The following is a 20,489-nucleotide window of genomic DNA, read 5'->3' on the forward strand; positions in this document are numbered from 1 at the left end:
ATTATTTATTTATTTATTCTATTCGTTATGTATTTGCCATTAATTTATATTTATCTGATGCACAGCTTTAATGTAAATAAATGTCAGCTTTTGAAACCATGTGCCAAATAAAGTTTATTATTATTATTATTATAATAAATAATGCAATTAAATGCTTCTACATTAAAATAAAACACAGTATAATGCAGTAAACAGTAATAAATGAAACAAAATAAATATTTGCTGTGACGACCCTTTACTTTAAAAAAGAAGTTAATCTGATGTACAGTGTGTTCAGTTTTATGCGGAAATGAGCTGTAACGTTTTTCTGAGCTTCTTACAGAACACCCACAGTTCTTCTGGACACTTTGTCACACTTGCTTCTTATTTCTGCACCAAAACCCAGCAGCTTTTATTTTACAGTCTGAAAAGTGCTGTCTTCTGTGATTATCCTGCTGTCTTTACTCACATACAAACATTTTCCTGTAGCATTTAATTTCGTACTGGAAAACTGTTTGGAATCTAAGATGTTTTTGCACTAAAAAAAAAGGGTGCTGAAGGCTTTCGCACAGTTCTGTACATCAGATTACACGTTTTAGCTAAATTTAATATCATGGAAAGAAATGTTACCTGAGGGCTTTGACTGGAAAAGGAGAACTCCATTACAATATACACTGGTGTTCAGTGTGCTTTGGAAATGTTGAACACATCTTCCTTGCGGTTTGTGGATTGGAGGTCGTCTCCATCAGAGTCGGTATGGCTCCAGGTTTTTGATGCAGATTGCTGTGGGCGGTCTTATGTTAATGAGGGAAAATGAGAAGAGATTCTACGTAAGAAGCATGAACTTTTGTAACGGGTCAGTGGTGGGTTTCTCAAAAGCCTCTTAACACTAAGGCCCTGTCCACACGGCAACGGATTCAGGTGAATCTGATAAAATTTTTTATCATTTCGGCCTGGCGTCCACACGGCACCGGCGTTTTTGGTGCCCCAAAATGATATTTTTTGAGAACGGGTTCCAGAGTGGAAAAATCTGGCAATGGCGCTGTTGTGAAGTCGTCTGGATGAGTAGAACGGATTTGTTTACGATGATGTCACAGCCACATGACTAGAACAAGCTGGGTGCAATTTGCTGGGGGGGATGGTGGGGATCATCCCCCCCTCTGGTTTTTATCTCTGCTGAAAAAAAAATCCTCGGGGACAACCCCGTCAATAAAACAAACAAACCAAAAAAAAAAAGTTGACATGACAGGCATGTTGTGACACAGTTTTCTATGGTCTACATTGCACTCACTTTCAAAATGACCCGAAGTGGCAGCTTTGATGTTCACGAACGTCTAGGGTTGGCAACCGTTCCGTATTGGGCGGGACATCCTGTTTTTTGGGTAATTTTAATTTGTCCCATCAGGGACAGATCCTGCCCCTCACTCCAATGCTGTGGTGTAAATCGCGTTATTGCCGTGAGAAGCGCTATTACCGCGAGTCGCGGTCATCTGCGATTTAAAACCATTCACTGTTGCCATATCCTGAATTTTTAAGCTATTCTGACAAAATAGGCATCAAATTAAACTAGAGCAGATGGTGCAGCCAGTGGCTACAGCCTAACTGTTCGATAAGGATAGCAGATAGCTTAAAAAAACCTTCCGAAACAGGATAGACCTCAGCCTATAGTAGGGGAGCTTTTCTGCCTCACTCCTGCCTTTGTGAGGTCTTTCTCTCTTCTTCTTCTGCTATGAAGCATTGCAGAAGGTTCTTAGGGTTTTCAAATGGACAATTAAGCAAATATCAGGGTTTTACAGCTACAGCAAATCATTTTTCAGTTTATGACATTGCCTTCATAAATATGGCCTGATGAATTATTTGGCCAAAGTTTAAAAGAGAAAAATGAGACAATAATATTAGAATTGTTTGTTATTTTGCATTAAGTTACTTAAAAATATCCATTAACTGGTCTATTAATTTTTAAAAGCTCTATTTTAGAAATGAATTTGTAGTGGCCTACATTTGAAACCCTCACCTAAAGGCAATTCGGTACTGTAACTATTTTGGGGCGCTGGGGTGCGCGTACAGGGCCTGTACCGGTACTTGTCCACACCCGGAACAAAGTGTCCCTCATTTGGATATGAGAAAGTTGGCAACCCTACGAACATCCCCAGCAAATAGATACATTGTAGATAATCAGAGTGTGAATGTGGATTTAGCGCCATGAATCACATCCTTACTGATGAGCGCAACAGAATGAATGTATCCGCACTGACAGCCTTCTTTTCCTCGCTGTCAATGGGCCAGACGTGCGTTCCTTCCCTGCTGAGAAATTCGCAGAAATGTGGATTAAAGAAGGGCGAAACGCGGAGGATAGCGCACCGACGGGGAAGCAGAAAAGGCCACATGAACTGCGCCATCAGAGCAAACTGTTCATTTAGTATTCATGTATTTCAGTGATTTTCGAGTCACTGTCCATTTAATCCGGAGGGAGAGAAACATCACAGCAACGCGACAAGCAATGCGAACTTTGTTGTGTGTTAGTGTTCGTGTATTTAGTCAGAGAGATAGGAAGATGAATTTACTGTCTCTGGTTTAGTGTTCGTTTTCATTTAGTGTTATTCATTTGATATCATCGGATGTTATTGAGCTGTTAGCCTACTGTTACCTTAATTTTGTGACGTTTCATGATTAAAAAAAAAACATCCCCCCTTCTGGTTTTTTGACAAATCGCACCCTGAGAACAAGTAAACATGATAGTGAATAGAATGTCTTTTTTTATTGGATAAGACTGCTTTTCAAAATGTTCACACACAATATAAAAAGTTATATAAATTATATAAAAATGCTTTTCAAAATGTTCACACACAATAAGAAAATTAAGTTACATAAAACTAGGCACACTAATAAAACTAATTTGTACATACAGAAGGCACGATTTCCTCGTGTAGTCGCAGCCATCTTCTTCTTGTTGTTGTGTGCTTGTTCCTGTGAGTGCTTCACACCGGGTAGAAGAAGGGGTTTATGCGCATGCGTCTACTTCTTCTATTGTTCTGGTGTCTCCGATGGGACCGTCTTACAGCGCACGTAGAGGTGTGGCATGTGTATTGCATCGTTTTCAGCAAGTGTTGCGTTGCCATATGAACCTGATATTTTACTGATCCGTTGCCCATGTGGACACGATATATTTTTTTTTACCCGCTAAAAAAAAAATCTCGTTGCCGTTGTCATGTGGATGTAGCCTAAGAGCATCTTAACTAGGAGAGAGAGTGTTTATTGTGCTGCTCACTCGACCATTTAATGATGATCTTTGTGCAACGAAGCTCTTAGGAAACTCGGCAATGTTCTCTGTGACTATTTTCTTTCTGTAGCCGTTATGGACTGGGAAAGTAACGGTCCACTCTGAAAGTCTCAGTACGTCCCCAAGTCACACTGAAAATAATGAAATAATAAATCAATATAACAAAGTCAATATTTGGTGCAAGACAAAATTCCCTTTGCTTTAAAAAAAAAAAGGTAGTCTGAGGTCCAGTGAGGTCAGTTTTATGTGGAAATGATCTGTAGGTTTTCCTGAGCATCTTACAGAACCAGCCGCAGTTCTTCTGGACACTTTGACTGTCACACTCACTTCTTCATTTTACACCAAAACCCAGCAGCCTTCATTATGCTTTCTTTTTTCATCTGGAAAGTGTCTCTTATGGAATATGCTGCTCAGATACAGACTTCTTTTTTCTGCAACATTTAATTTTGTGCTGGAAAATGAATGAACGTTTGGACTCTAAAATGTTTTTGTACTGACTTGATAATGTAGAAGTCATAAAACAGAAACCTATAAAGTTTTTATATATAAATATATATAAATACGGGTCTGTCTCAGAAACTGGGTACTGTGGGGGTCCCCACTAAATATACTCACAGTCAATAAACTATACGGGTTTGAATGGTGATGTTGGTTTTAATTTGAAATAAAATGATGAAAGAAATAATACAGATAAAACTAAATCTTTGATGTGAATACTCTATTCAGAATTTGGCAAACATTCTGCAAATTTGTGGGAAAATGGCGGCTTGATCTGGGACATGATAAACGGTCGACTACATCGCATTCCCTTAAAAAGGTTGTAGTCCACTGAAAAGTCTACAGTTATCACTGATTGCATTTTAAGTTGTAACTTTATCCACCTAAGGATTGGTGCGCTCACAGAATAATCATAACCGGAATAAAACATCACCAAAATGTTTGATCACCGTCGTAACTCCATTTTCCGCAAAACCAATACGATCGTGTGTTTTGATCTAAACGGAAAGCCTCAGGGTCGAGGTCACGACCTCACCAAAAGTAGTAACTTACAATCACTACGCCATATAAACATTTAGTTATAAATCTGAGATTTTGTTTTTTAAAACGAAAGCTGAAAGTTAGGTATAGAATATGTTTCTTACAGAATATGTTCCGATGGTAGCTGGTCTTGTATGAATTTCTGAGCTATAAAATGAGTCGTGGTCTATTTTTTACCGTAGCGTGTTATTTGTGTGCGGGGAAGGACACACATTAACAATTTGCATGTGTAGAATGGAATTTTCCACTCCAGCAGTTAGAAGTTGATCGCGCTTCCATTTGCGGTCTTTCTGTTACGCGAGTGATCTGTTCGGACGTTATCGCTGAAAAGGTGAGTTTTGTTTTGTTTTAGTCTTGCAGTATAAGGCAATAGAATGTTTCTTTTTCATCTTACTTTCATATTTCGTAGTGTTTGCGTATTTTTGGCCAATATTTTGCAACCATGGTCAATTTAGATCAAACTTTTGATAGAATCTACGGCCAGTCATTTTGCCCCGCCCCCGCCTCGCGCTCCGTCCGGTGCGGTAGTGATGTCCCGTTGCTCGCGCACCGCAGCAGAGACCCGCGCGACCTTCAGCCGGTACAGTCGCTGTTCTTTTACCACCGCCGTTATTCTCATCTTTCCGGTGTGTTCTTGATTTTTCCATTGTGTCCTATTTCGCCGTATCAAATCCCCAAACTGTATCATATTATTCATATTTAAGTGAAAAATCAATTCAGTCATCATAACTTGGCATTTTTAACCCAAGCAATCAAAAAGAGGAAATTTATTCAATATTTTCACTCATCTGTGAAGGAGGGGCTTTAATTCTTCGTGATGGAGTTGTTTTATATGGAAATCAATTTTACAAAAGCATTTGAATTGGAATCAAAAAAATGTTCCACAGTGGAGGCCAGATAAAGCAAGATGCTATCTTTATTCTTATTAAACATGACAAAAGAAACATTGAGTGTTAGGGAAATGCAAAAAAAAAGTAAAATTAGAAAATGTATTTTTTGACCATAATGTCCCAAATGAGAGAGCAGTTTCTGAGACGGACCCGTACGAGTAAAAACAGTTTTCCACCCACACCATCTCTCCTCTAACATTTGTTCACTCTGTAGATTTTTAACTCTGTTGTTTTTGTCCATAAAGTCACAGCGGGTTCCTGAGAGTCCCAATAACTTCAGTCAAGGCATGAAGTTGGAAGGTATCGACCCCCAGCATCCCTCCATGTACTTCGTCCTGACTGTGGCTGAGGTACTGCGTGTAAAACACAGACACGAGGTTAAAGTGAATGTAACGCCTCTAAACCACACTTTTTTCCTTGTACAAAGCAACGATCATTATGTTGATTGACTGTGTTTTCGAACCAGAGCTGATCCAAAAGGCCATAAATTGATGGGAAATCAATAAGATCAGCCGAGACTGATCCCGAAGGGGTGCATGACGTCATACGTGTAACAATTCAGGTATCCATTTCGTTCCCGTGTGCAGCAGTGCTGAGAGCAGTCTCGATATGGAATCACGTTTTGGAGAGAATTCTGACAGTGACTCGGGTTCTTATATGTCAGACGCAGTAGCGGCTCCTGAATTTTTTTTCAGGGGGGCAATTTTCCCCCGTTACGTCTACACGGACCATAAATGTCCACAGGACTGAAGTAAATTGACCTGGGTAGCAAGTCAACTGTTCTACAGAATGTTCTGTAAATAGATTTTGTACTTCAAACTCCATGACCAGCAAGAATTTTACAGACTGTGCAACTTAAGGACAAACAGGAAAGTGCACTTACTGGAACAAAACAGTGTAAATAGTTGGCTAACATAACAATAGCAGTTGAATAAATAGATGAGTGGATCTTTAGATCTTGCAATTACTGGTATTTACCAAGGATATTACCAAAGTGCTAACTCTCAGAGCAAAGTGTGGCAAATATAAAAATGCACATTGAAAACATCGAAAGTGAACGGATTCTGTCACTGTGTGTGTGTGCGTGTGTGTGTGTGTGTGTGTGTGTGTGTGTGTGTGTGTGTGAGTCATGAAGTCAACCAAACCCAGAAAAACACCACGGTGACTGGAGTCCTCAGTTTTGTCTTTGCTTCGTAGAGCTAACTCGAACACTCCACAAAATTTCACGCGTTGGCTGAGCCGGTTTAATATGTGCCTGTTCTTGCTCACCTCATCGTTGTGGCGGCGAACTGCTAGCCTGTAGCCCTCATCCGGCTGTGTAGCGATGTTCACTCTCCCAAAAGCTGAAAATTTCAGGCAGCTGCCCATGTGAATCTTTGATGACTCATGGTTTTTTATTTTCTCTGACAAATGACGCATGTCCGAAACTCCAGTGACCGTCCAAGCAGTGTTGTCCGTGGAGCCCCTCCAGGGTGGGAAAGTAAGCAGGGGGAGCAGAAAACCGCTGAGGCGTCCTCGCAGCCAGCTCGCCAGGATTTGCGCTGGGACCATGTTGAAGTAAAACCTCGAGTATATGATTTCCCCCCCTTGTCGAAATTTGTTTTATGTTTAGATTTGGTCGAGGGGGGTCCAACTTGTTTTGTTGCCAATTTAGCTCGATTTGATCGCTGACTAAATGGAACTTCTTTTAAGGACCGCACTGAATTGCTTTCCGCATCCATCTCACCTCAGAAACTGAGCGGATCGAACGCAACTTTGCCGCGCTTCGCAGTGACGTAAGCACGTTAGGGCACGCCCCCCCGGAACCCATAGAGATTGCACTGAAGTGTCAGTCAGGAGAAAAAATATACATTAACATGGGACTCTATCAGTGAACTCTTGGGCGATTTTCAGCATGACTGAAATCACCCCAAAAGGGGCGGTACTCTAGAAGCAAGACCACCCTGATTGGACAATGATACCCAGAGACAGATTAAAACGGTCTCGAGCAGCGCTGGTGAAAGTTTGTTTTAAAAAAAGAACTTTTTTTTTTCGTTTTGGCAGTGCGTCGCCCAATCGCCCTTATGCACCAGCCGCCCTTGGTCAGACGAAGGGGCAGATGATTATCAAGGATATTCCAGAGTAAACGGTCCTTTTCGAGCCCCCAAGACGAGAAACTACTAGTTCACTCGGTTCACAGCAGTCTTCCTCTGTGGCGCACGCGAGCTGGAGAGAGAGATGTGCAGAACGCGGTGGTTACTTTTCATCATGTTTTCCTGAACAAAACTCAAAACAAATCAAGTCCTGCAATCTGAGAGCATTTAACACGTTTCAGTTAATAATTAATGAGTGCGTGCGCATTTTTCTTCCTGTTAAAGTGCATCAGATATGATAAGATTGGATGTTGCGAGCGTGTAGATGCTCATAATCCTGCGTCTGGTGCTGTGTGTGTGTGTGTGTGTGTGTGTGTGTGTGTGTGTGTGTGTGTGTGTGTGTGTGTGTGTGTGAGAGAGAGAGAGAGAGAGAGAGAGAGAGTGATAATAGGGGAATCGACAAACTGTCCAAATGTCAGATCAAAGGTCATTAAATAAATGGTTCTCTTTTTTTGCTCCAGTAATTCCCATGTGGTCGTTCTGGTGGTGATGAACACTTGATGAATCAGATTTATTATTAGGAGGCAACATGAAATCCGCCTGCTTTGTTTGCACAAACCCCACCCACTGTCGCTTTAGATTAGAGTCATTTCTCAGAAATTCGTGAACTGAATGTCCTGTTGTATACGGATTTGAGCATCCAAACACAATGCAGCACGTTCACATCGTTATTTTTGTAAAATTCCTATATTCCAACTATATCCAATCTCGGCAAGTAAACAAGCAGAGTCTGATGAACCGAAATGGCCCAGATAACTGGGGTTCCACGTGTGACGTCATGCAAGATTAGCCCTGAGGCAAGGCTGCTTTTTTCCGGGATCTGGAAACCACGATTTATCGATGGTTTTGTACTTGATAATAAAATAACAAATAATTAATATTTTTCTCCCTGCTTTATTAATTTATTTTAGTCATTACGAATGATATATTCGTTTTAAAGCAATAAGGCATTACATACACTTTAATACTCAACACCACATCTTTTTAAAATGTTTATGCTTTTTTTTTACACTGTTAGTCAATAATAACATAATTCAATTAAATATGACACATACTTTTAGTCACAAATTATCTTGTAAAATAATTTAAATAGCATATTAAATGGAGTAATTCAATTAAAGATTAAAATGGTCAGTTTTAGCCAATGCGTCTGTTAAACAAACACACGACAAACATGTTACATGTGTACAAAAAAAAAAAGCTTTTGTAAATTTGGCACCCACAGTGACCCAGTATAATCTAATCTGATCCATCAGTACAAATCCAGGGCTTTCCCCAGAATAAACGATCAGTGTGGGGTTACTGATGCAGAGCCCAGCCCATAAGGACTGGCCTGGCTCACCGGGCCCTGAAGGCTGCTGGGGGGGTTGGGGGGCATGCTGCCCCGGAAAATTGTGGAATTAGAGACTTCAGATGGTGCATTCTGGTGGCCTCTAGGTACAATTCAACATTTATTAAATTTGCTATTTTTTACTTTGTCAAATCTGCAAGGGGCACGGTGGTGTAGTGGTTAGCGCTGTCGCCTCACAGCAAGAAGGTCCGGGTTCGAGCCCCGTGGCCGGCGAGGGCCTTTCTGTGCGGAGTTTGCATGTTCTCCCCGTGTCCGCGTGGGTTTCCTCCGGGTGCTCCGGTTTCCCCCACAGTCCAAAGACATGCAGGTTAGGTTAACTGGTGACTCTAAATTGAGCGTAGGTGTGAATGTGAGTGTGAATGGTTGTCTGTGTCTATGTGCAGCCCTGTGATGACCTGGCGACTTGTCCAGGGTGTACCCCGCCTTTCGCCCGTAGTCAGCTGGGATAGGATCCAGCTTGCCTGCGACCCTGTAGAAGGATAAAGCGGCTAGAGATAATGAGATGAGATGAGAAATCTGCAAGGGGCAAAATTAGATTTGAAATGAAAACCCTGGAAACGGTCAATTCAGAGAAATATTAAATTTTACTGCACAACAAAAAGTGCATAATATTGAGCAATATAGCAGCTGAAATTAGAATATTAGCAATACAGCTGTCCACTACAGACCTGCAGCCCAACAGGCAAAAGTCACACGCACAAGCCTGCAGTCTCGCGCCAGGAACAGAATCGAGGTCAAATCACGCAACAGCGCCATCTAGCAACCAGCACCGAGAGCGTGGTTTTATCTCTGGTTGTGAAATGGCAGTTGGTGCACGCAGCGAAACCCTTTATTTTCACTTCTGGCTTGAGGACCAGGATCGTCTAGACCACGGCTATTCAATTAGTTTGTAATGAGGGGCCTGAGAAATTCTGTTTGAAATATGAGTAATCACATTAACAGCTCCAGATACAGTACAGTACAGCAACATACTGTAGGAGTACTTGTATCTAATTTTTTATTTTTTTGTAACTGCATAACATCAGTGTATTGTTTTAAGCCTTTCTACATTCAAATGGCATGTTAGGAAATCATCCCCGGTGAGCCAGATCACATTTAGAATTTCACTCATTTAACTAAAACTTACCGTAATTGCACGCAACTGTACCAACAAAAAGACGAGTGCATAGTATTTAATGACCCAGAAGAAAATATTACTGCTTACAACAGTCTGGTCTTTGTCTCACAGAAATAAATAAGATCTTACTGAATTCTGATCTGTTTCTCCTAAAATCCCTTTAGGAGCAAAAAAAAAAAAATAGCAGAAGAATATTTTACGATCTTAAATTGCACTTTGACAATAGACTATTTCTTAGGAGTTTAAATTAAGAAGTAATGTTATGAGACATTAGCCAGATCTTACTGAATTCTGACTCATTTTTCCTAAACCCCCTGAGAGAGAGAGAGAGAGAGAGAGCGGCGTTATTTTTGAAAGATGAGACTGTTGTAAGAAGCAGTGTTTTCCTCTGGGGAATTATATGACAACATATCAGTGCAGTGATTTATCAAGGCAAAGCCGTTCTCTTAACACTGCATCAGACGTTTCAAAAATCGTCCAACATTTGCCATCTAATGAGAGAAATGATTTCTTCGATTTAGCAAGAGCAGTGAAGTCCGGTGTGTATGTGGTCAGGGCAATACACACACAGTGGTGCAGTGAGGGATGCGTGGTTAGTAGTTTTAATGCCATTCATGTGTGAGAATGATGATTTGCATGTGTAAGTCCTGCCAAACACTGTGAGGATAAAAAGAGCAAGAGCAATATTATATTAATTATAGCTACAAGCAGCGATTTAAGGGAGCCAAGCAATGTTTAGCCACACCCCTTAGCAATGGTGGAAAACCAACGCCACTACTGGGACCATTGGCACGTTCCCAAGGAGATGTACAAATTTAAATGCAAAACTTCAAGCCACTGTTGAGATCTTGCCCCACTTTCTGTTTTTAATAGCCCTCCCAAGTTGTAAATGAATTCAAAGGTTGTTTGTTAACACTGGGTCATATTGCTAAACCTATGTGATATATAATTTTATTCTTCCTCCAGCCATAATGCTGCAGCAAGGCTTTCAATAAAAACAAAGAGAAGAGCGCACATTACTCCTGTGCTAGCCATACTCCATTGGCTTCTTGTGTCTTTTAGAATTAATTTTAAAGTCCTCCTACTTGTTTATAAAGCTCTAAATGGCGTAGCACCCCCTTACCTCACTGAGTCTGTCATCTTTATGTCCCAACACAAACCCTTACGTCTTCCACAGCTGGTTTACCAAATGTCCCAATAATCCCCCCAAAACAAAATTGCAGAAGCAGCCTTTGTCCACGGTGCACCCGAACTGTGGAATACTTTACCAAAAAGTATCAGGGAGGCGGACTCAGTAAATATCTTTAAATGTCAGCTAAAATATCCCTTTTTAATTTAGCATACAGCTAGCTCTTTCTATACAATTTTATCTTTTTTCACTGTAATAATTACTTTTTTCTTTCCTTCCCTTTTGTCAGTGTTGTCTTTTAAATATTATCATTCTGTACACTTTATATTGATTTTTTTCCGTCTCATTATTGATTTCTCATCTTTAAATGTAAAGCACTTTGAGCTGCAGTCTCTGAAAAGCACTATATAAAAATGTATATTATTATTATTATTATAACTCCTTTCGCTCTGCAGGTTTGTGGTTACAGATTACGTCTCCATTTCGATGGTTACTTGGACTGCCATGACTTTTGGGTTAATGCTAACTCCCCTGATATTCACCCTCCGGGCTGGTGTGAGAGCACAGGACACAAACTACACACTCCGAAAGGTACACGCCTCTGTCCATTACCATATGTAATTTTTATTTATTCTCATCTCATCTCATTATCTGTAGCCGCTTTATCCTGTTCTACAGGGTCGCAGGCGAGCTGGATCCTATCCCAGCTGACTACAGGCGAAAGGCGGGGTTCACCCTGGACAAGTCGCCAGGTCATCACAGGGCTGACACATAGACACAGACAACCATTCACACTCACATTCACACCTACGCTCAATTTAGAGTCACCAGTTAACCTAACCTGCATGTCTTTGGACTGTGGGGGAAACCGGAGCACCCGGAGGAAACCCACGCGGACACGGGGAGAACATGCAAACTCCACACAGAAAGGCCCTCGCCGGCCACGGGGCTCGAACCCGGACCTTCTCGCTGTGAGGCAACAGCGCTAACCATTACACCACCGTGCCGTCCCCAATTTTTCTTTCTTTCTTTCTTTCTTTTGAAGGGGGTTCTACATATGATGTAAATTAGTGGGCGGAGTCGATGCTAATGGTTTAATTTATATCCTGCTGTAATTTCCTGCTTCAGGAACAGAGATTGTGTGTTTGTGTGAATTAATTCACACAAAAGTCATTACATACGTAGAAGCCTGTTTCTACTATTGGAAGAAAAAATTAAATGTTTGTGATCTTTAACACGCCACTATTTTACAGGGTGTAAGGAAGAGGAGTTTTCCTGGTCCAGCTATTTAAAGCTCATGAAAGCACAAGCTGCCTCAAAGGAACTGTTCACCAGCCCAGGGAACGTAAGCGTTGCAATCTGAAGCCAAAAACAAAACAAAAAAAACCCTAAATCCACTCGTACAAAATGGACTTCCTTTCTCGCACAGATTGAGACAGATGAGGACTACGGCTTTGAGGTCGGCTTAAAACTGGAAGCTGTGGACCGCATGAACCCATCTCTCATCTGTGTTGCCACGGTGACAGATATCGTGGGCAAACGATTTCTAGTGCACTTTGACAACTGGGACGACACGTACGATTACTGGTGTGTGACTAACTCTGTTCTACAGTCTTCATTATTACTCTAGTCATTAATACTCTAACAGCCTTTCACTCTTTCTTCTGGAAGGTGCGATGCTCGAAGTCCGTACATTCATCCCATTGGCTGGTGTAAAGAGAGGGGCCTCCCCCTCACACCTCCACAAGGTGAGGGACAACTTTTAATGTCAAGTAGTGTTGACTATACTAGCTCTGTACAATACAAATTGTCTGCTTAGAGAAATAAGTTTTTATTCATATCATTAGTGTTTGTACAGCATCTAAAATTTTAGTTTAGTGTTTGTCCTGTTAGTGTTGTACCTCTGTCATGGTACATACTGTAGATAGTTTCTAATTACTTCCTTGGTGTGTGTGTGACGAAGAAGTCGTTATTAATGAGATGTTACATGCTAAAGTGAATGAGGTTTTATACACAACTAAGAACACTACTTTCAGCCTCAGATATTTATTTTTAAAAAATACTCACTAATGCACCTTCACATAAACATCCAACTGCTGGAGTAGCATGACCCATAATACACTAATAAACGTGCATTACTATTACACTAACTCAAAACGTACAAAACTAAAATTTGGAAAAGTGAATTACAATCAAGCCACTGTGATCATTTTTTTTTTAAAGAAAAGATTTAAACAAAAATAAAATGTCTTCTGTAACTTTACAGATTATCCCGAACCGGGTCGGTTCTCCTGGGAGCGTTACCTGGACGAGACAGGATCCACAGCAGTGCCTGCAGATGCTTTTAAAGTGGTGCGTGCAAAAAAACAACAACCCCAAAACATCGAAAATATTTCATTTCCCAAAATACAAACATGATTTGGCATTATGCTCTGACAAAAATGATTTTTAGTCCTTTTCCCTCACCCCAACTGATTGTTTATGCACCAAACATGTCTCAGCTAAAGACTGCTTCTTTAGCCATGAAGCTAATGTTGCTAATAATTAAAGGACGCTTACAGCTCGTGGTTTTTGACTCTCTATGCTGCACTGTTCTCATTTTGTCCATGTTTATAGATATTTTTAAAGGGGGTGTGGCCTAAAGCATGAAGGCTGAGCCTGTATATTAGAAGTGACTCAGTAATAGAATTATCTCATCTCATCTCATTATCTGTAGCCGCTTTATCCTGTTCTACAGGGTGGCAGGCAAGCTGGAGCCTATCCCAGCTGACTACGGGTGAAAGGCGGGGTACACCCTGGACAAGTCGCCAGGTCATCACAGGGCTGACACATAGACACAGACAACCATTCACACTCACATTCACACCTACGCTCAATTTAGAGTCACCAGTTACCCTAACCTGCATGTCTTTGGACTGTGGGGGAAACCGGAGCACCCGGAGGAAACCCACGCGGACACGGGGAGAACATGCAAACTCCGCACAGAAAGGCCCTCGCCGGCCACGGGGCTCGAACCCAGGACCTTCTTGCTGTGAGGCGACAGCGCTAACCACTACACCACCGTGCCGGCTTGTAATAGAATTAATTTTATTTAAATACAGCTGAAACTGTTATGAGTCAGTCATCTTTGTGTGTGTGTGTGAATATTTAGGATGAATGGTGATAAACTGGTAGCCATAAGCTTCCATTAACTGGGGGGAGACACATCAGACATGAAAAAGGTTTAGTGTACACTTCATTTTTACAAACCTGAAACCAAGCCACTGAAAGTGATTGTCATTAAGAGTGGTGTGTGTTGTGTAAGATGAAGTTATTCTCTCTCTCTGCCCGGATGCAGCGTCCTCCTCACGGCTTCCAGGTGAACATGAAGCTGGAGGTGGTGGATAAGAGGAGTCCGGCGCTGATCCGTGTGGCCAGTGTACAGGAAGTGGACACGTACAGGATTAAAGTGAGTCCTGAATTAAAGCCGGAGTCTGAGTTACTGGGTTAGCGTGTCCACTTCTCAACCAGGAGATGGTGAGTTCTACTGGCAGTTGGGTCGTACCAAAGACCATCATAAAAATGGTACCTGCTGCCATCTGGTGAGTATGGATGTGAGTAGGGAGTCAAACTCTTGCATTTACCAGAGGACCGCCCCCACTGTAACCCTAGCTATGTCATAGACGAGAGGCTGAGGGCTACAGAAATGGAGACCAGCTCCGCCCGGTGTGCCGTAAGGGCCTGGGGTTAGCAGTTGGATGGGAGACGGTCTGGGAAGATCAGCTCCTGGCACAGGAAGGACTTTGACATAACACGTCTAAAGCTGAAGAAATGAATCCCACTAGATGTTATGATAAATGAGGCAACAGATCTCCACGTGGACGTGACAGAAATAAACATAATGCATCTGATTACATGCTGGCCCAGAACAGACAGGAGTGGAGGACCTTCATTGCTGCCCTACATGCCAGTTGGCATAATGGGCACTAAGTAAGTACCTGATTACAGTAATTTCAATATTATGATATAGAAATACTGCTGTCTTTCTGTAATATTACAGCAGTATATTATGTTTGTAACCTTTATATCTGCTGTATAATATCTACGGAATGTGGGGAAAAATTTAGATATTTGCAAATTACGGTTGCAGCAAAAACATGAATAATAATTGGACAGTTTATACATTGACAACTGCAGCCACATATATTTATTTTTTGTACTGCTGTAGTACACTGGAAGGATAGTGTGCTTTTATATTCAACCGTGGGGGGGGGGTTTTAATTAAATTTTTTTTTTATTTTACCTTCCTCCTCCTTTACGCTTCATGGCACGAAGTGAAACTAATCTGTCTGGGTTATTAAAACATTTATACACCACTTGATTGATTTTTAAAAAAAAGGCCCGATACATACAGCGTCTTCCAAAAGTATTCATCCCCCTTGGTGTTTGTCCTGTTTTGTTGCATTACAAGCTGGAATTAAAAGGAATTGGGGGGGTTTTAGCATCGTTTGATTTACACAATCCAGTTGAGAATCTGTGGCGTAACTTGAAGATTGCTGCACACCAACACAACCCATCTAACCTGAAGGAGTTGGAGCAGTCTTGCCTTGAGGAATGGGCAGAAATCCCAGTGGCTAGATGTGCTAAGCTAATACAGACATACCCCAAGAGACTTGCAGCTGGAATTGCAGCAAAAGGTGGCTCTACAAAGCATTGATGTTGGGGGGGTGAATACCTATGCACACTCCACATTTTTGCTTTTTCATCTTAATTATTGTTTGTGTCACTATTTAAAAAAAAAAAATTCACCTGTAAAGTGGTCGGCGTGTTGTGTAAATCAAATGGTGCTAGCCCTCCCAAAATCCATTTTAATTCCAGCTTGTAATGTGACAAAACAGGACAAACACCAAGGGGGTGAATACTTTTGCAAGACACTTTATATGATTTTATCTACAGGAATAACACTGAACAAGAGAAAGTCTTTTCAGTCATGTTTTCCTCTTTGGATCATCCTTTTTTTTTTATTTGAGTTGTGGGATGTATTGATGATCTGTAGCTGTATTTTGATTAACCTGTTCATGCACAGTTTGACACTGAGAGCTAATAAACGAGTAGTGGAAGCGCATGAATATTGAAAGAACTCATATCTCTGGCAGGAGGTGGTTTTCCCAGACAAAAGCAATATTTCGGAACGTTTTTTGCATTTAAGTCCCATGCATGAGTGGTTTCAGGATCAAGAGCTCGCATCCATTTTAGATCGCAAACAACAATGAAATGCTAATCTTTATAACAGGGGGCTTGAGGTGGCTGTGAGGGGGAGAGGATTGCACCAACCCTGGCAGATTCTTTGGCGTGAATGGAAGATGCTGAAGCAAAGTTAGCTTTCTGAAAAAAGAGCTGTGTCGGAACGATACTGGGGGCAAAGCAAAGATATAAGGACCCAGTCCCACTATACCTATAACTCCATCTCTGACTCTCCCTCTGCCTGAGTTTAGTTCCAGTCTGGAGCAGAAACACCACAACTCTAATCCCCACTATAATCTCGGTTTGTCCTGACAGTCTATTCTTTTATTTGTTTTATTAAACTATTCTTTTAGTCATTTCTGTTTCTTTTAAATGCTTGATAATTTTTGGGGTTTTGTTTTCGAGTAGAGTTTTTTTGTCCTCAGTTGGTTCAGCAACACGCTCTGCCATTTTGTTTTTCTCTAAATCACAGTATATGAGCTGATATCCTAGTAGTAGAGTAGCCAATCAGAGCACATGATTGCTCACATCCAGTGAATGTGGCTAGAATAATCACAATTATTTTGTCAAATTATTATTATTTAATCTTTTTTTTTTAAAACCATCAGGTCCATTTTGACGGTTGGAGTCATGTGTATGACGAGTGGATGGACTCGGATCATCCTGATCTTCACCCTGTTGGATGGTGTGAGAGCACGGGTCATCCTTTACAACCTCCACCCTCGACCTCGCCCAGCGTCCCGCAGCCTGGTGTGAAACACATACACAGCATCATGACTGCCTGTAACAGTTACTGGTGGTTATTTAACTGTTGTGTGGTTTTGTACATGCAGACTGAATAGAGTTTAATTTCATGCGGTGTTTTTAGGTCCGAGGGAAAGTACAGCTGCAGCTCCGCCGAATTTCAGCTCGACGCCGTGCAAAACCGGCCCGAGTTCCCGCAGCACCTCCAAATACAACTTCCATAACAGGTCAGTCTGCATTCCCTGTATCATCCAAGCAGGAACTGCACCTAAACGTTTAATGAAAATGAACTCCAAGCTTCTTACGAGTGCTGACTCAGTACCCGAGTCAGTGGCATCACTGGACACGTGAGACTCCCAGTGTACAGTAACTGAGTGATGTGGTTTTATAGATCGGCGGTTCTCAAAGCCTGGTTCACATTCACTAACTTATCCAGAAAAATAAAGCAAATCTGCCTGTTTTCATAATTGCTTGATAAAGTACAAGTGGAAAATTTGTCACTGCAGCAATCTAGTGTTCATTTCAGAATCTGGGTACATAAATATGTGAGAATGGAGTGTTCTTGCATCATAAAACGATCAGTATGCAAATACAGCAACACCAGTTTACTAAAGAAGGGGGCAGGGTTCAAGTTGAGATTTACATATTCATAGTAGGGTGCATCAGTTGCCCTCACTTTCATAAAATCTGATGCATTTTTGTTCGGGTGTTCCTTTTCACCAATAAAGACATCCTGTAAAATTTTTTGACCATATTCAGAAGTCTAATGGTGGCACCATGAGGTTCATTTTTTGCCAAAAAACGCTTATTTTATGTTTTCGCGTAAGGTTTGAATCACAATGTTGGACTCCATTTATTGATTTCTTGTGAGCCAGAGATCATGTTAAGAACCTTTGCGAGGGATTGAGAAGCATTAATGTGATTCATAATACATTTGTATTGTTTAAAAGTAGTTGAACAATGATTCAATGAACAGCTAAAACTCAAACTGTGCTTGATAATATATTTAGAATATGGACTAAAAATGTGTATCTAAGATATTTGGTATACTCTATAAGGTGCCATAATGTTTCATGAAAAGTGATCGAAATTTTGTCTCAAAAGTCATAAAATAGCAGCTTTTTCCATAACTTTGAGCTCCTGGTGCCACCAGTAAACTTCTGAATTTTGTCAAAATATTTCACCCAGTGTGTTTTCTTACCAAAAGGAACATAAAAACATAAATGTATCATGATCGGAGGAACTTTTCATTTTTAGGGTGCAACTAATGCACCCTAATTCATAGATTTATGAATTTTCGTCTAAGTTTTTACTTTGTTGTAATTTATGACTTGCATGTGTAGTTCCTGCATGTAAACAGCTTGATGTCGATCTGTGAAACAGGAAGTGCCCTACTCCTGGGTGTGATGGCTCAGGTCATGTGACCGGACGTTTTACAGCACATCATTGTATATCCGGCTGCCCGTTAGCTGAGAGGAATCAGGGGCGGGTCAAAACGGACCTATCGGATACAGAGGGATCCAAACGCAACCTCCTCGTCTTTGGTCAAAGGGCTAAAAAGTCACGCTACCATGGCAGGTGATTAAATAATTAAAGTTACTTTTTTAATAAAGGAGTAAGAATAGATTTGAATCTAAATGTATCCAAAAAAGGTTTTGAGGTGGAGGAATAAATGTAAACAACCTTTCCTTGTCTAGATACAATATATAAATCAAATTGAACTAATGCAGTGTTAAAGTGTTTTTCAGTCATTCAGAAAGATCTAAATGCACCAATGAAGACTAGTTTATTAACTGTGAATAATAAATTAGCTCTAATGTTGTTTGATCCCCCCCCGCAGGATTGGCCGCCCTCCAAAATATCGAAAGAATCAACAACGAGCCTATCAAAGTGAGTTTCTTATTTTATAAACCATATGCACCAGAAACACTGATGGATAGAACACAAAACATTTTGTCACTGATGAAGATGAGTTAAAGAGATTACGAGGAAAACAGGGTCAGGAAAAATGCTCATAAATAAAGATCAGTGAGCAAACTAACATTCATAGTTTGCTCATCTGTCCATAAGGCTGAAGGGCTGTTGCCATGGCATCCGTCATCCACAATTCAGTTAAATCGTATCTCCTCCGTCAGTTTTCCACCGAGTTCCGTTCTGATTGTTTTGTTTAAAAGAACGCTTCACTCTGCACAAAACTTGGTTATTTTGTCAAATTTCTTGCTAACGAGTTAGTAATTAGGCAAACTTAATGGATTTTCCAGGCCCCTCACGAGAATTATCTCCTCTCTCCTCATTTGATTCCAGTTCTGATCGATGTTTTGAGTAGATCTTCCCACGAGGAACAAAACTTGGTCATTTGTTTGTTGATTTTCCTGTTGTAAACAAATTGTTGTTCAATTAAATCGTATCTCTTCCTTCAGTTCTTAATGGATTTCGGTTCTGATTGTTTTATTTGAAAGAACTTGACTTTTTGCTTCGTAATTAAACCAACTTGAAACATTTTTCTCCTGACTAGAATTGTAATCGCCCCTTATTTATCATGCGAATTCAGTTCTGATCGATGTTTTGGGTAGATCTTCCCTTGGTGAGCAAAATTTAGTCCTTTGTTGATTTTTCTGTTTGTCGTGGAGGTTGGTCCTCTCTCACATTATCACATTTCAGTTCTGTTTGATGTTTTGGTCGTCATGATTGTTTTGATGGCAGGTCATATGAGCAACTACATCTTTGACGTTCTGGTTTATTTTCCTAGACATGACTTCAGAGAGCATGTATCCCTCCCTGTTCATGTCTGCATTGACTGCGAGCTCAGATCGGACTCTGTCTCTCTGCTGGGAGCAACACTGCAAACTCCTGCCTGGTGTTGCAGGAATTCATGCCAGTCAAGTAGCTACATGGAGCGTAGACGAGGTTGGTGTTTAAAAACGATTTCTAACTGTGTAATAGTTATTGCATTAACAGATACACATCTTAAACATCAGACAGGTCCTGGAGAGAAATATTCCTCTCTTTGCAGGTCTTCGGCTTTGTGCAGAATCTTATTGGTTGTGAGGAGCAGGCACGACTTTTCAAAGACGAAGTAAGTACCGTGCGATATTGGACTCCTCACCTCTACTCAGGATTAATTCCCAAATGAAAGAAAACATCTTTCTCCATAGATGATCGATGGAGAAGCCTTCCTCCTGCTGACTCAGACGGATATCGTGAAGATCATGAGCATCAAGTTGGGACCAGCCTTGAAGATCTACAATGCCATTCTCATGTTCAAGAGCACTGATGAAGGACTGTAGACAACTTTTGACTCCTCAGTGCTGTGCCATGTTCTCATCCATCCACAACCCACCACCCATCATGTGTTTGGTGTTTACTGCTGTCCCCACCAGAGAGAGAAAGAAAATGACACAATCATCAGAAACGAACCAGTAAAGGGTAACTGAGCCCAATCAGATGCTGCAGTATTTTATAGTGTTAGAAATGGACCATCATGGTTCCTCCTTTCTGCTACAGTCAACATAAATCCAGATTAATGATTCCGTGGCCCAAGAACTAAAATGGTTTGAAGGACACAAACTTTTTTTAGATGGGCTTTTATATTAATGAATGAACTTT

At 40.9% G+C, this 20,489-nt stretch overlaps 1 protein-coding gene across 1 annotated transcript in view; it reads left to right on the plus strand.

Moving 5' to 3' along the window:
• The window catches only part of l3mbtl1 (L3MBTL histone methyl-lysine binding protein 1), a 51,485-nt gene extending 31,315 nt beyond the window's left edge, over positions 1-20,170 (plus strand). The window contains exons 8-21 of the mRNA XM_060936704.1: positions 5,433-5,537; positions 11,372-11,507; positions 12,170-12,261; positions 12,346-12,503; positions 12,588-12,664; positions 13,183-13,268; positions 14,254-14,364; positions 16,748-16,889; positions 17,008-17,110; positions 18,267-18,461; positions 18,724-18,773; positions 19,633-19,790; positions 19,897-19,959; positions 20,039-20,170. Coding sequence (XP_060792687.1) covers positions 5,433-5,537; positions 11,372-11,507; positions 12,170-12,261; positions 12,346-12,503; positions 12,588-12,664; positions 13,183-13,268; positions 14,254-14,364; positions 16,748-16,889; positions 17,008-17,110; positions 18,267-18,461; positions 18,724-18,773; positions 19,633-19,790; positions 19,897-19,959; positions 20,039-20,170 — 1,608 coding nt within the window. The remainder of the gene's footprint in view (positions 1-5,432; positions 5,538-11,371; positions 11,508-12,169; positions 12,262-12,345; positions 12,504-12,587; positions 12,665-13,182; positions 13,269-14,253; positions 14,365-16,747; positions 16,890-17,007; positions 17,111-18,266; positions 18,462-18,723; positions 18,774-19,632; positions 19,791-19,896; positions 19,960-20,038) is intronic.
• Positions 20,171-20,489: the final 319 nt, after the last annotated feature.

Source organism: Neoarius graeffei, chromosome 13 (genome assembly GCF_027579695.1).
Source record: "Neoarius graeffei isolate fNeoGra1 chromosome 13, fNeoGra1.pri, whole genome shotgun sequence".
Taxonomy (NCBI): domain Eukaryota; kingdom Metazoa; phylum Chordata; class Actinopteri; order Siluriformes; family Ariidae; genus Neoarius; species Neoarius graeffei.